The sequence below is a fragment of the Cupressus sempervirens genome, chromosome 7 (genome assembly GCF_028749045.1).
Source record: "Cupressus sempervirens isolate cs-2001-9-10 chromosome 7, ASM2874904v1, whole genome shotgun sequence".
NCBI classification, from domain to species: Eukaryota; Viridiplantae; Streptophyta; class Pinopsida; order Cupressales; family Cupressaceae; genus Cupressus; species Cupressus sempervirens.
In genome coordinates, this window is record NC_143124.1 from 546451040 (window position 1) to 546467681 (window position 16642).

The 16642-nt window shown below is 34.6% G+C and overlaps 1 protein-coding gene across 2 annotated transcripts in view; it reads right to left on the reverse strand.

Annotated features, from left to right (window-relative positions):
* Positions 1–16642, reverse strand: part of LOC149547931 (Phosphoglycerate mutase family protein) — a 245922-nt gene that overhangs the window by 75424 nt on the left and 153856 nt on the right. For both annotated transcript variants that reach the window (XM_089791971.1, XM_089791972.1), the window contains exons 4-5: positions 11919–11981; positions 11323–11447 (exon numbers count right to left, since the gene is read on the reverse strand). In XM_089791971.1, coding sequence (XP_089648097.1) covers positions 11323–11447; positions 11919–11981 — 188 coding nt within the window. The remainder of the gene's footprint in view (positions 1–11322; positions 11448–11918; positions 11982–16642) is intronic.

Sequence of the window (16642 nt, forward strand, 5' to 3'; positions counted from 1 at the left end):
ATCTTCTATCGCACATGTTCACAGACCATGGTTTCCAACAAAGAGTATTCAATTATCTCAACGCAGAAATGACGTGAGCACTGGAAATACTTTTTCGAAGACACAATATTGATTTTGGAATATGATAGACATAACTCTTGTTAGTTCGCAAGATGACAGCATTTGCATCTTTCAAAACTCTAATGGCTTTTGAAATTTTCTCCCCACCAAAGAATATTTAAGAGTTCTTTCATTTTCCACGTTACAAGCAGATGATGATATATATTTTATATGCTTCAATAATGCTTCTTCCATCATGAGTATTTGTTTACGATACTGCAGATGGTATTCACGCTTCAGTGCCTACAAACAAATACAAAAGATTATCAAAAATTTCTAATTGAACAAATGATTTGATTCCTCACGTATATATCTTAATGCTGATCTCACTATTTTCATGGTGAGTTTTGTTTTATATATGTATGTTATCGCTGCTTCTATGTATCATTCACTCCAAAGAATTTGGTCAACGAAATATGCTCAAAATTGTGGATGACTCCTGATGGCATGTAATATTTGTGAATGTTTCTTTGACTATGGATGTCTCTGCAGATGTGTTGTGATTCCTGTGCAACTCCCATTCATCACATAGTTTGAGGCTTGAGCATTTCATGCTAGAAGGGAATATCTTGCCAGAAACTTCATCTGGAGTGCCTCCATTAATGATCTGTTTCTCAGATTATTATATCATCACTGGTTTGATGCCTCGTGCCCTCAAAACAAACCTTCTCGTTCCTTTTGAAGTTAACAACAGGCCCTTGTTCAGAGTTATTGTTGCACTTGATTCCAAATCATATCTCCAATCTCCGGGAAAAAAGTTGTAATGGAATTTATGCCAACATGAAAAGGGAATTGCAACATGCCATCTCTGCATTTCAAACACTTGAGTAAATTCCTGTTAAAATCAGGATCTCTGATAGGAACAAGTGATATAATAATTGATGGAATATACTAGACTCAAATTTACTTACCAATCTGATAGTACAACTGTGCTTGCTCTGATTGTGCAGATCTTTGGGACTGTGTATTCACCGAGGGTGGATGGACTTGCAGTAATTAATGCCTTTGGTTGCAGATACAATTGCTATGACTGATTAATGATCGATGTCCTTATTGCTGGAGTAATCGACCAATCTGAGGATTGCCTTGTAATTGATTTCAGACTGTCGATAACTCTTGGGATATATATGAAAGGCAATATGTCTCCGCAGAGACATGACTCTACGTGGCCAATGGCCACGTAGGCTCATGTCCTTATGTGGACATAATACTAAGCCATAAGTGATCTTAATCAGTAGTTAATAATCTCACTCAATAACCATTCGGTGTCCAATTTCATTCGTCTCTACTTATAACAAGAGCCTGATATGACAAGTAAAGTCTGTGATATTGCTATCAGGATTTAACTGTTTGACTCAAAATCACACAGTTAAATCCTAATAGCAATATCACAATATGACTTGCTGTGGAAATTATCTCCTACTTATCAAGTAAGGTTATTTTTGAATAATCAAACATATATATATATATATATATATATATATATATATAAACATATATGTGTGTGTGTGTCTATATATATATATATATATAATTCTTATCAGTAATATAAAACAACGTTCATTCAAATGCTCAATGTCACTTTGACTAGTGCTATACTTAACACTCCCTCTTAGCAAGGGAGAAGTGACAAAACTTTAAGAGATATCAGTATTAAGGATATCTATACACAATACATTCTCTGACTTTAACACTCTGAAATAGTGACATGTCAAATAATTATAATCACCATGTTAAGAACACTATCATAACATATATTATGATCTCTAATTGTCCAAAACAATATCTAGAGTAATCATAATGCATTCGTTATCAATGACTTCCAGCATATCCAGAACAAAACTATCATGATAACAGGCCTATCATTTGCAAGATCATCACCTTACAAAGATTACCTTCTGAATATATATGTCCATGAAAGATCATCACCTTTCATTACATATCTGATGAAACTAAACCACCATAGAAGCATAAACACGTATAAATTGAAATTTAAATTCAATATTTAATATTACAATTTAACCATACCAAGTTTTCCTCTTAAGTATTCTAATTTCACTTTGGCAAGAGGCTTGGTAAAAATATCTATTGTTTGCCCATTTGTACTTATGGTTATCAATCTTGATATACCATATCTTTGATTCAAAAAACTACTACAGATGAATGATAAGCTACTTATGAATTGTTTCAGATGCTTATGATCTTGATTAGATGTATGATGATCTTGCATAGTATATCATGTTTTTACCCTTTGACACACTGCTGTACATGTATAATACACATGCGATGATTGACTTTACATATTGAATTGTTGTATATTGTGTTGGAGATATTCTATCATGAGATGATTATTCTAAATTCTAATGAAATGATGGGCATGAAGGCCAAGGTTACATAAATGGAAAAACATGGATTTATTAATCTTTTTCACGTGATCTGTAAGTTGCAAGGATGATCTACCTAGTAATAAGTTCCTTATGCCAAATGGTATGTATAAGCGATTTAAGTTATGATCAAGATCTAAAACTTGCTAGTTGAAGAATTCCAATTTTGAATACCTATCTTACTCTCAGTTATTGAACCCTGAAAATTCTCTTAAATGAAGATATCAATATGAAATCGAACTAATGATATGGTGAGTGTCTACTTGAGTATGATAGGAATATGAAATAGAATCAACTAAATTGATGCTAAGATGACCACAAGTACAGTAAGGTGAACTCAAGTGAGTACATGTTTAATTTTATGATATCATGCAAGTATCCTTCTGGAAATGTTGAAGTAAAAATAAAAATGGACCTTGAGTTTTGATCTTGATTTAGATTTTGATCCAATTTTGAAAAGAAAAGATATCAAGATGCTATATATACATCTTGTATTTGGAATATTCTTTTAGAGTTTAATTTGCAATGATTATCGAGGATGATGAAACACAAAGGGGAATGGTACATTATATTCCAATTTTAAATACTACTTTATAATGTTCGTCTCAATTTCAAGTTCATCGAGGACAATGAACCACAAGGGGAATGGTATGTTACATCCCAATTTTTGACCTAATTTAAAATATAGCTGTTGAGGTTCACATGAAGTCAATTGACGGTTAATTTGTTATAATCTTGCGAAATGGTAAGATGGTTAGTCGTTATAATTTCAAATGAAGATAACAAGTCAGTTGATCATTTATCACGAATGCATGGAATTGAGAAGATGGTCAACCGTTATGTTTAAATAATCTATTATGATAATATAATTTAACTACAGAGAATTTCCTTGCAGGAAATAGGTTGAAGGGGTGGAAGCATTGTCAAAAAAGAATTAGACACAGGAGCATCCCCATCATTGGGCAGATGGGTTGAGGACCTAATGACTTGAAACAAAATACATCTGTGGGACCCGCATGAGCTATTTAAATAAATAATTTGAGAAACATAAATAATTGAGTTAAGACATAAAACGTAACCCAAAGGATTTTAATTGATCTTTCATCATATTATTATAATAAATATTTATATACGTACATATAGATATAAAAATGAAATGGCACCATTATATTATAATAATGATGACACCCCATTGATATACTTACATGAACGTATGCAAGTATATATTATAATAATAATATTAAAAATATAATAACATTCGAATTATAATAATATTCGAACTATAATCTTTCAACTCTATTCTTTCCATTTTAATATTCTTTGCTTTTAATCGATTAACTCTTGGCATGATAAATTGACAATAATTAAATTATAATCTTTCCAACTCTTTCTTCCAACCTTTTATTTATCTTTTCCTCTTTTTGTTTTAATTGAATTTAACATTTGGAATTTGAATCGGCTATAAATCTTTTTAAACCAATAGAAGCCAACGAACCATGGCTAGCCTTTAAGAGAAGTCGTGAATCAACCAAGACGGCATCTCTTTTCCTTTGTCTGCTACGTTCCCATTCCAAGCTAAGAACATTCATTCCTAGCTGAAACAATCTTTCCGACTACACAACCAATATTACTCTGTTCTTCCCTTACTCTGCCAGCATTTTGCAATCCGTGAATCAAATCTCAAACCAACAGGCGAGACAAATACGCAACAGGAGTTCTAGCTGAGGACAGGAGGAGCCACGTCCAGACAAACCTCAAGCCCAATCTGAGGTTATGAATACATCCATTCGTGTTTCATAATTCCCTTCTTTTCTGAGTATAAGTCCAACTGCATCCGGCTTTACAAGGCTAGGACTGAGATTAATATAGTACATGCCTTCGTATTTCATAATTCTTCTTTTTCTAAGTAGAAGTCCGACTACAGCCGGCTATACAATGTTAGGACTGAGATTACTACACAATATCTTGCTGTTGGTCTCTTGCATTTTCATAGAATTTCATTAAAGATCTTCTTAGTATTATCATTGCGATTGAAAACATCAATTATGAAATTGAATGGTAGCTATAGGAACTTTAAATGATTGTATGAACAATTATCAATAACCATGCTATAATCCTCAAAATAAAGAATAGAATGCTCTTAAATTCACTAACACCTAGGATTCACTGGCAATGAAGCCATGAAATGGCGAAGAGGTGGAATGAATCTGCAAGAACACAGAAGAGAAATCAGATATGATTAAATTAATTAAAGAAACAATAAATTTTGCAATCTTCAAGAATATCCTTTTCAAATCACAAATTGTGATAAGCTAGAACATATATGTTATTCATGAATTTGTTGGGAATCATCAGACAAAGCAGATTGCTCTGAGATTTGAACACCTAGGATTCACCAGCTATATAGCCATGGAAAGGGTGAAGAGGTGAGATGGAGTCTGCAATGGTTTAGAAAATAAAAGTCAAATTTGATACATTGAATCTAGAATAATATCATGAATGCTCTTGTTATTTATATCCTCCTGTTGTCAAGTCGAATGGTGTGTTTAAATACCAGGATGCTTAGCAAATGACAGATGTTTCAAGTCCAATTTTGGGTATGAAGGGTCTTTCTCGTTGGAGACTACGTGGGGAATAAGTTAAGGTCCAAGGTTGGGTGGTTAAGCCTCTGACAATGTTTCACCTCCCAAAGTTGTCGAACATACAACACACAAAGATAAGCTATGCATTCAATTGTTTGTCAGAAACAGGTATTATCACTTTTATGATGTATATGCAACAAGGTAAGATTAATTGAGTTATTTCATCACTACAGTTATTTTACACTTAGATGTGAAAGATAGATTTATAGATTGTCTTTCATTTATATGAATATTGAATATGCGCATATCTTCTAATCTTACGTTATTGCCACAATTAAACAATCGGAAGGAAAAGAATGATACAGTGGTATCTGTAGCCCTAATTAATTCAATGGTATCTGGAGCCCTAAATGATACAATGGTATTTGAAGCCCTAATTGAATTCCATGGTATCTGAAACCATAATTGATACAATGGTATCTGAATGACTAGGTAGTAATTGAAGCCCTAAGTGATGCAGTGGTATCTGAAGCCCTAAGTGATCCAATGGTAATCGATGCCCTAATTTTTATATATTTGTAACTAATAGTAATCATCATTTGATGTTGATATAGCAGTATTGAATGATAGTCATTATATGATTTTGTTATAGTGGTATTTGTGGACTACTCTAGGTGATTGCAGAAGCATCCCTACCATGATTTCTGATTTTGAATTCCATGGTATGTGGATTTTAATTTCTATAGTAAATATCCATGGTATGTGGATTTTAATTTCTATAGTAAATTTCTTGATGGTGTTTTAACTTCTCAATTAAGAAATTTTGTTTAACTAATTTTAACCATCAATCTCTTTCATATGAACGAAACTGATTTAACTGACTTCCTATGAAATTGAAGTAATAATTGTATTTCCTTGAGTATGTTAGTTGTTAATTAAGACCCCGGAAAACTGGTTGTTACACACAAGTTGATCTTTCAATTCTAAGATTCTTAGGAAATAAGACGTAACAGTTTGTCCATTATTCTTCTTGACGTATAGTAGATCTTGCTTCAATGTTAGCAATCTGCTTTTGTTATTAATTTTGAAAGTATTCTTTATAATGGAAAACATCTCAAAAGCATTTTTTAGACTCGATATAGAAGGAAGAATATGATCCTTCACCGAGTCTATAATAATTTTCATGGCCTTGTTGTGCCTTTTCCATGTCGTTTTATCTGGACCATTTTCAGGCATTGATTTGTTTGATTTTATGTACTCTTCTAACTCTATTTCTCTTAGTACTATCATTATTCAAATTTTCCATGATGAAAAATTTGATGCTCCCTCAAGTCTATCCTCTAATCTTACATGATTAATGATTTTGAATTTGAGGATAAAATTCTAATATTGATAAATCTGAGATTTTTAATTTTAATTCTGCAGAATAGAATTCCCTATCAAGATGGCTCTGATACCATGTTAAAATCAGGATCTCTGATAGGAACAAGTGATATAATAATTGATGGAATATACTAGACTCAGATTTACTTACCAATCTGATACTGCAACTGTTCTTGCTCTGATTGTACAGATCTTTGGGACTGTGTATTCACCGAGCGTGGATGGAATTGCTGTAATTAATGCCTTTGGTTGCAAATACAATTGCTATGACTGAATAATGATCTATGTCCTTATTGCTGAAGTAATCGACGAGTCCGAGGATTGCCTTGTAATTGATTTCAGACTGCCAATAACTCTTGGGATATATATGAATGGTACTATGTCTCCCTAGAGACATGACTCTATGTGGCCAATGGCCATGTAGGGTCATGTCCCTACATGGACATAATACTAAGCAGTAAGTGATCTTAAGCTATACATCAACAATTCCCATAGACAAGATTTGAATTGACAAAGACCAATTGTTGTTGTATAGTTTTGATGTAAGACAAATCTTTTTGCCCTTCATGTTGTTGCTTACAGATTCTATACTTTGATTTGCAACTTTTATCAAATAAGGAATAATCTTCATGAATCTCTAAACATGGGCCTTCTAACATATATGTGAAGAACTTTGTCTGTAAGGTAATTCATTTTAACAATTTGTGCAATTCGTGCTTTCAAATTGTCACACAGATATAATACTGATAAAGGTTGCAGAAGCTCATCTTTATATCTGCTAAGTGCATTTGCTTGAAAGTTTTCGTCTTACCACATATCTATTCTATGCATACCTGAAAATAAACAACAAAAATGCTTCCTTTGCACTATTTTGCTGCCTTCTGAACATCTTGAATGACATTCCATTGCAACAGATATAGTTGATCCTTCTACCGTAAAAATTTTGATGGGGAAGGTACAAGCTGATAATGAAATCAAAGATTTTAGTTACTTTTGTTAGCAAGTTCTTGAGTAGATTCATATTTTCAGCCTGAGTCTCGTGATATTTTTCAGGCTGGACAAGGAACTCATCTATGTCATTAGGCTCTATCTGAAATATCATTTCTTTCATATCCAGATCTAAATATATTTCCTTAATTTAAAAGATTCCCTAACTAGATACCAGAATTCACCTTCTCTTTGTAGTATGAATGAATGAGACAATATCAGGAATATTAGTGGTTTTACTTTTCTAGATTATTTTCAGCACTTAATGAACCAAGGCAATCCACATTCTGAACTAAAGAACTATAACATGTCTTCATCATATTACTATTTACCAATACCAAAAACTCTTCATTACTATTTAACAATACCAAAAACTCTTCTTCCATCTTTTTCTTCAATCGCTTCTAGCCCATACCAGGCAATATCAATTATATTTGTCTGGTTACTAAAACTATAGTGACGGTCCATGAGTGAAATAAGACCCCTTATGCAAAAAGAAACATGATCTAACAAATGCAATGGAGGCCATAACTCAAAAAAAAATTAGGGCTCCATCAGGGCTCAATAACCCTCACGGGAGCCAGCAATTATATCTGCATACCTATTACAGATATGATGTTGCACATGAAGCAAACATGTTAGTAATAAAACTTGATGTACTCGTAATTGCCTCTTTATATTGATGCTTGTTTCTAATTTATGCAAGTGCATGACATGATGGTAGCATAGAATATTTATGTATGAGATGAGGTGCTTCCATCATTGCTTAGATCCATTGGATCTAACATATCTTCTCTATGTATGCAGGACTCAGACACTTGGAGCAGATAAGGTTTGGGGAAGTGGACAAGTGGGACTAGAGCAAGGCAGTGTGGTTCCCTATGATCCTCGTTCATTCTATGCTCTTTCCTTTCATGTTTATGCACTTTCATAGAATAGAGATAGATATCAGTAGAATAGAGGCTACTCTCACAACTAATTGTGTGAGAGATATTTACTTGCAGCATTTCATTTCATTTTATCAGTTGTAAATATCACTTGTATCTATCATTTGATGAATAATACAAAGGATATTTTGGTACTAGTCTTTTGCTCAGAATGAAATATGAATTGTAATAAATATGAGCTGAATGCAAATGTATAAAAAAGTGTACCTACTTCCACTTGCACAGTGTTTAGGACTGAATTTTGAAGTGTGAAAAATTAGTAACATTTACCATTTCAACAAATAAAATATTTTCTGTAGCCTTTCTGTTTTGTTACCTATGTTAGACTTTGATACTTCAATGATAAAGACTTTGTTGCTTTTTCCTATGTATCTCACCATTTTACTATTTGAATCAGTACAATGGTAATGATTGTATGCTGTCATGATGATGGCCTTGGATGGGAAGATAATAGCTGCTGTTACATTATGCATGAACTTAATTTTTCTCTCACCTTCTCTGTTTGATACATGAACTTTAAACACTATTACCTTCTGCATAAATGTTTTTAGAACAGTACACCTTATGCTCAATGTTTTTTGCATCTATTTCATAACTTGATCTGTCTAAATGGCAACTGTTGCAATGATGCTTCACGATAACGTCACTTTCACTATGAAGTTAGAAAAACATACTCATTTTGTTTTAGATTCAAGCAAAGCATTATTTTTAAAACCATTGTTTCTACCAGCATTACTTTGAACATCATGGATGTACTTGTGATAGTAAGATATTGTAGATCACAACAGAACTATTAAATGAGTCCTTAAGCATTGTACTTTTGTCATCACTACGTTCAGATAGTAACATTGGTAATTGATTCTTGTATTCAGTTTGGTTTGTCACACATTTGCCCACCTAGCACTGAGCTGTTGCCTCTTAAACATAGTAAGTTTTGTGCATTTGACTGAATCATTTCAAATTAACATACCATGTTGAACTGCTGACCACTGCTCTACAAAGATGCTTCAAATTATAATGGATGTTCAAGCTTTCTTGGAACTTTTCATAGGAATGAAACTTCTTTATGCAAAACTGGAACTGTCATTTCCTTCCAGACATACACATTAATGTTATGTTTTCCCTGGTTTAATGTGCATCATCTGTAGAACCTCCTTCATTTCTGAAGAGTAGTACACATTGTTTAACCATTCTTAACTGTAAGGTTTCAAATTAATAATAACTTGTCCCTTAAACAGCTAGCTAACTTATTTTCCTTTATAATCTGCAGTACAAATAATAAAAGGTTTCATATTATAAATTAATATGTCCCTTTGATATTATACTTCTCTCTCTTTCTATATTTGTTGATTGATGACACGCTGAGTTCAAACCCTTGTGGGAGCCACATATTACGTACATGTGTCATTGATTCATTTTTGCTGCACAAGAAACAAAACCAGTTAGAAAAAAATATTAGGGTTTGGGATTTAGGAATGCGGGGAGTAGGATGGTGAGATAGCTGGCCATTGCTTGGATTGTTAGATCTAACTCTTTCTCGTTTCACTTGCAGGACCTGGCATGGGATGAGGAAAAGCGGGACAATGGGAATGCAAAGTGCGCAAGCAACCAAAAAAATGGCCAATCATTTTAGGCAATGGCTGGCACCTATGAACCATTGTTGGAAAACTATCACTCAGCAACAACTCGTCAAGCCCCAAAAAATTTATTTGGGAAAATATCGGCCAGTTTTTCAAAAAAACTTGGGAACCTTAAAAAAGCTTAAATTTAATTTAAAATATTTTTTTGCAAAATTCAATGAGAAGATACATGTAATGAGTTAATTAAAGAGAACACAAAACAAATAAGTAGAGTTTAGATATATATAAATGCATAGTGGGTAAAAAATCACATTCTCATGCGGAATGTTGATGGCGGGAAGCAAAATAGTATATAGTTTGTGTCAAACTAAAAGTAAATACATCATTACAATCACATCTTCCTCTTCCCAGCTCTACTAGCATACTGTTTTTCTCTATTTTATATAATATATAGGCTTTTTGCCTTTTGTTTTTTACCAAAAAAAATTAAATTTTTTTTTTTTTAAAAGAGTTTTTCTAAAAAACTCAACGATTACTAGGTGAATTTTCCGCTTGCCAAGTCGCAATTAAATCCGGGAAAAACTCATCAGTCCCAAATACACAACGATTATTTGAAACTTACTGATTTTTTGGCAATTATGCCAACTATGCTATAAACCTCCTTTCACTTTCATGTTTTTCAGCAATTGTATTTATGTTCATAGATGAGGCTTTGGTTTTTTTTTTTTTTTGGTTAGTTTCACAGCGTGTGTAAAGCATTTGGTAAAACATTTGATGAATAAAGTTTACATGTTTAGAAAAGATAGTATGGTATCAGTTTGCTCTATATGTGTTGTTTACTATTTTTCATAAAATGTACACTTATAAGCATGGAATAAAACAAGTGATTATCATAGGCATTGAACATGAGCATTTAAATCACTTAAACAGTTTCTAGCAAGCATGGCTCTACCTAATTGAGCCGGTAGGTGAAATAGGTAACACAAACATTGCAAACAAAACACTTTCCATTGGATTCTTTAACATGACATCAAATACTTGTTGAAATACACACACAAACCACACCGATGCTTTACATAGTCCCAATCATTTCTCAACTCTTCAGATTTTTGGGGAATAGTCAATGTGAAAACCCCAGTCATGTTTTAGGAAGGATATTTGAATAAGTAAACATTCCTTAGCCTTTATAGCATGACTACAAGAGTTCAAGCTGCAAGGGGTAATAAAATTTGGTATTAAATCCTTGTCAAAAAATGTGTGAGCATAATCAATTATTGTCTGTTATATGAAGTAAAATGAAAACTATCATATCTAGAATATCAGCGATTTGCATGTAATGATATCACATCCAAAAACATACCCTTCACATTCTGCTTCTATCTTTGGCACAATAGTAGAAAGCCTAGAAGCAACATCTGCTACACTCTCTCCTCCTTCTGGTGGGCAAAAAGGATTATTTTCATCAAGAGCCCATATTTCTGGGTACTGCACATAGTAGATATGGTCAATTACTATGGTAAACATAATTTTAAGGAAAAGACCAGATTGCCTACCACATTTATCAAGATGTCTCACCTAGAAATGTAGAACTATGCATATACTTATTTGAGATGAAGATATAAGATAAACTTATACAAATAAGTGTAGATTTATAATAACTCATTAAAATATGTTAAGTATTTTCTAAATTTATGTTAAAGAAAAATGGCACTACACTGAATCTAATTTTGATATATTGTGCCCAATTCCTAACTAAATGGAGGAGGTTCCTAAATGATGCATTTGAATACCTGATAACATGAAAAACATTGATATATTAGCAGAAAATCATAATAATTAGTTGTACTTATGATATCAGGTTACATTAGTAAGCACATTGGAAATAATGCAACAGAAAGCAAAAAAGATTGTCAGACTGCAAATTGATCCAATTAAAATTCTGAATTGTCCTCTTACATGATCATGAGACTGAAGCTCGAGTTGTGGTCCAAAGTATCGTTCCCTCAGCTCCTCTGTTACCTATCACAATTAAGAGCAATTAACATCCCAGACACATGCTCAGAAAAACATGGACAAAAACACAAAAAGAGAAAAAGAAATGAATTTCATTTCAAGCAATGGCAGGACAAAAAACAGTAAACAGAGAATAAGCAGGAGAAATCTTTTTTTTTTTTGGCTTCCTACTAAAAATCCAAGGAATGACACCCAGTTATCAACGTCCAAAACACGAGACCCAAACAAACAATGACCTCAGGAAATACTCCTAGGGATTCTAGCTTGGCTGGTATTCATTATTATTCGGCTGAAAAAAAAAATAGTATTAAGCATTTTTTAATTTTAATTGGAATAGTCTATAATATCTAGAGTCTACACATTTGCCAACAAAACTATAGGTAAAAAAAAAATTTGAAATGAAACACCTCACAGAGAAAATACTGCACAAAGTTGTTCTTAGAATTACCTGCAAAAGTTTTTAGTGTGAACCCAAAAGGCATTGCATGTATACTGCAACAAATTTGGGCAGATTTCAGCTTTGAAGCAGATAGTATGTAACAAATAAAAGTGAAAATTCATTAACTATCAAATTCTTTACCCACCTTTGATTGGCGTTCCTCAAAGAGGAACGCTTGACAAACCATATCTACTGTGAATCTCACCCTTTCTTCACTACAGCATGTGCCTAAGAAAACATCTGAACAGAAGATTTTGAAGCTTTCATTATACAGCTCATAAATTGTATCTATTTAAGGGTGAAAATCCTACAAGTTGAGGGAGAACCCTTATTAACATTATTGGAGGTATATGAGAGACAAGAAACCCCATGCTTGTATATTGCACTCAAGATTTCCAGACTCATCCAATTTATATTGATCATATTCTGAAAAAAGATACTATTTGGAGTCTTGGACCAAGAAGCTAATTTATCATGTTACAGTTCATTTTGAACAAAGAGTGAAAAGCAATTAATATGCAATAAACTGAGTATTTCTTATTCAGTGATTTCCACTTGTGCACCGGCTTTAAGCTTAGTTGCCATGAGCAAAGGGTATCTCTATATTAAAGTCACTCCTTGTCTATTTGGGTGTGTCACAACCACCAATTTGTATGAGGTATTTAGTCCAGTTTCACTACTTATGTCTTTGAGATTTGAAAATTGAAATTCTGGAAGCCAACTTTCTTTTAGCACTTGAGCTCATCCAATTCAACATGAAATAAATATATAACTGTTTTAAATGATGAGCATATGATTGCCAATCATGACCATAAAGATGATATACGCTCAAGACAATGCTGAAGGCGTACACTTCTGACTTGATAGAAGAATACCTTCTAAATTTTTTATGGGCTTAACAATTCTTGTGTTTTATTTGCTTTAAACAGGCAATGGATATGTAATGTCCCAACTTTTGCACATCAGGCCAATCCAGTGACTCAATTTTCTGAAGTCTCTGGAGACACTAAATTGCAATAACAATTGCAAAGGCACATATTGTCAATCAGTTATAAACATTCTTGAAGATGATCTACATAAAGAAGCAACTTTAGAGAAGAATATGTTATCAGTGATCAGATATAAATACCAGGTGTGATAATTGGTGCATTAAGTGATAACCCTCATCAAGATATAAGGAAGAAGTAAAATACCGACTCAAACAGTGAAAGACAAAGCATGTGATAACCATAATCCATGATCACAAACATAGCAAAACCAACGATCCAAGTCAATGCAAGTTAAGTAAGTGATTAAGTCAAGAATTTTAGTATCGCTAAATTAGGCACTGGCACAAGGAGAATATTAAGTAGCTGAGGTTTAAATAGTTACACACTACCCATATCAATCACCATGTTTTATATTGTCTAAATTTATGAGTATCATTAAAGTCCATCATTAATATATTGCCATAGTTTTGTTAACAAAAAGGAGACTAACAACGATATAAAACATAAGTCAAGTCAAGGTCGATATGTATAAGAACATGAAGGATGAAAGCCAGCGATACGACAATAGCAGCTAAGATGGAAAGATTGTTACAGCAATAGCACTTAAGGTAACATGTAATACAATTACCACATCAAGTACCATAAAGTGGCCAAACATATATATTAGTTGTTGTCGGTAAATTATATATTGTGGCCGACGGGTAGAATTGTATCCGAAAGGGCACGTGACAATTGAGTCGCCCCTTCGGGAAAGTATATGTACACCGTCCGGAAGGGACTATTGGGACATGATCATAATCATTATCATTGTAAGCATTGTACTACAGTGCATATTGCGTATATTGCGGAGATGACTAGAATCCAGTCTTGAAGGCAGCAGCATTCAAAATATTCATGGAATATAAGGACATATTCGTGTGGACGTATAAGGACCTGAAAGGGGTGCCGCCAGAGTTATGTGTCCACCGGATACCATTTGTAGAGAGCAATTACTACCAAAGGTTATAGAATATCCTACAACTATTATTACCTTATTACCAAGTCACCAACATACCATACCACAATATTGTATCTAAAGAGGCAAGGAACAGTTTTATTTTATTGATATTATCAAAACGTGAATGTACAAAGTCCAAGTATCCATTTGCTTTATAAAGGGGTCAATTAGTTAGAACCCAACCGACACGTTCCCCGCTTCCTAACTACCCACTAACATAAGTACAAAATACTTAAATTACCAAATGCTGACTACATATATTCCCCCCCCAAAAAAGAGTCGTCTTCCAAATGACAAAAACAACTGAGAAATATTTCAAGAAGAAGGATTGGAGGACATCCCTGGACTCAGAGTGCCTCACAAGTGTTGCAGCTCCTACTCCGCCATCTTCTGCTTAGTGCGAACGCCCTGCAGTACCTGCAAAGTATCCATCTTTTTAGCTTCAACTGCTGCCAACTTGTGTTCCAACTCAGCTCATTCCAACTGCCAACCTGCTAACAGAGCCTCCTTTTCTGCCTGAACCTGCTTATGAAGACATTTGTCCCACTGGGCTTGCACAAAGACACTCCAGAAAGTAGTCTCTATAGTAGCCAGAGAGGCCATGAGAGGAGAAGAAGCAACCTTGGTCTGAGAAATGATAGAATGGCCAATCCAAGTAGTAGCAATATCTTCCTAGCTATAATTACTCTATTCTAAGAGACCCCAATCTGTGTAGCAATCATTTTGCATGAACTGGGCTAATGCTGCAGCTGCAGCGAGTACAACCTCCAAGTTATATGACTATGCATGCTGAAGGAGTTTCCGGGTAGAATGCTCCATAGCCCGTAACTCCATAAGAAATCCTTTTGCCTGAGCTGTAAAAGAAGCCAAAACCAAAGGTTCCTCGTGTCCCTTCTGTATTTCCACTGGTTCCTCAAGCCGCGAGGGCATAGGGGACGACACCAACCCCTCTTCTTCCAGCAGCTTGTCAGCCTCTTCTAAAACAGTATCTATGCCTGCCATTGTCACCTGAGTACCTGGAGAGGAAAAATCCTATGATTGCTCCCCTACGGCCGACTTAACAACAAGAGCCACAGGCTGGACCAGTTCTAGCCCCAAAGGTGTCTGTAGTCGTACCTTGTGTCCACAATGAGCTTGTCCTCTTAAATCAATCACCTTAGTGCAAGTGGGCTGGTCTGGTGAGAGAAGAGGCTTGATTCCTGGAATAGGTAGCTTAGAAGCCCACCATGTCAGGAAGTGTCTAGAGCCACTTGATGCTTTTGAGCTGGCATCTTCAGTGGAAGAAACTAGTGGTACCACAACATCATTAGGTGGAGAAGCCGGCTGAGGGACCTCACTGACCCCTGTAGGATGAAATGACTCTTTCAACAATGGTTACTAATGAACAATACTGAATTATGGGAAATACTTGGCAAACACGGAAGATAATGATACCAATCAATTCTCCAATTGACTTAGCTGAACAAATTTAATGATGATGCCGAAAGAAAGAAAGATTTTATTTTTAGGGTCGGTCTTATTACAAAGTAACCAGTCCTTCTTTATCCAATGACAATCCATTCAAGTCAGGTTTAATACCAAACTAGTCTGAGAGAGGATAGTCGAGTTATCAATAATTTTCTTTTTAATAATCGAAAGAGGGAAAAATCGAAACCTGTAATTCGAACCATATTTGTGGTGCTATCGGCAGCTTCCTCCTTTAAACCCGATTCAGACCCATTTCGTTCTTGTTCTTATGAGTTCCGCCTGAGTGTAATGACGCTGGTGGACGCTATTCTGTTCGTCACCAATCTGCGGGTCGTCGTCTGTCCGTGTATTTGCAATGAGAGCCTACAAGTCGGGCGGCTATTTATATAACCCTTTTAAATCAAGCACTCAGGGAAAACGATGTTATTACAGCTGTCGACTTCGCTCCAAATGATGTGAAAGAATTTGTCAATATTGAATGCAGGTATCGGGACTACGAATTTGCAGTGTGCCGCCCGAGTAAAGCGCTTTGCGTTTCAACCGCTGCCTTAAGTTCTCTGTCGAAGAAGGGTTCCCAGTCTGCGTTGAGAATGGAATGCTGAATAGATGCCGGCTCAAAACGCTCGATCATATAGACCATTCCTACCCAGATCCGACTTTCGCTGTTTCTCCAATAATTCGATGGTTGTCTCAAAATATGCTTGAGTTCCCGAATTGGCACTGGATAACTTCTTTCTTCCAATGTCAACGAATCCCAAATTTTGGCCTTAAGCCA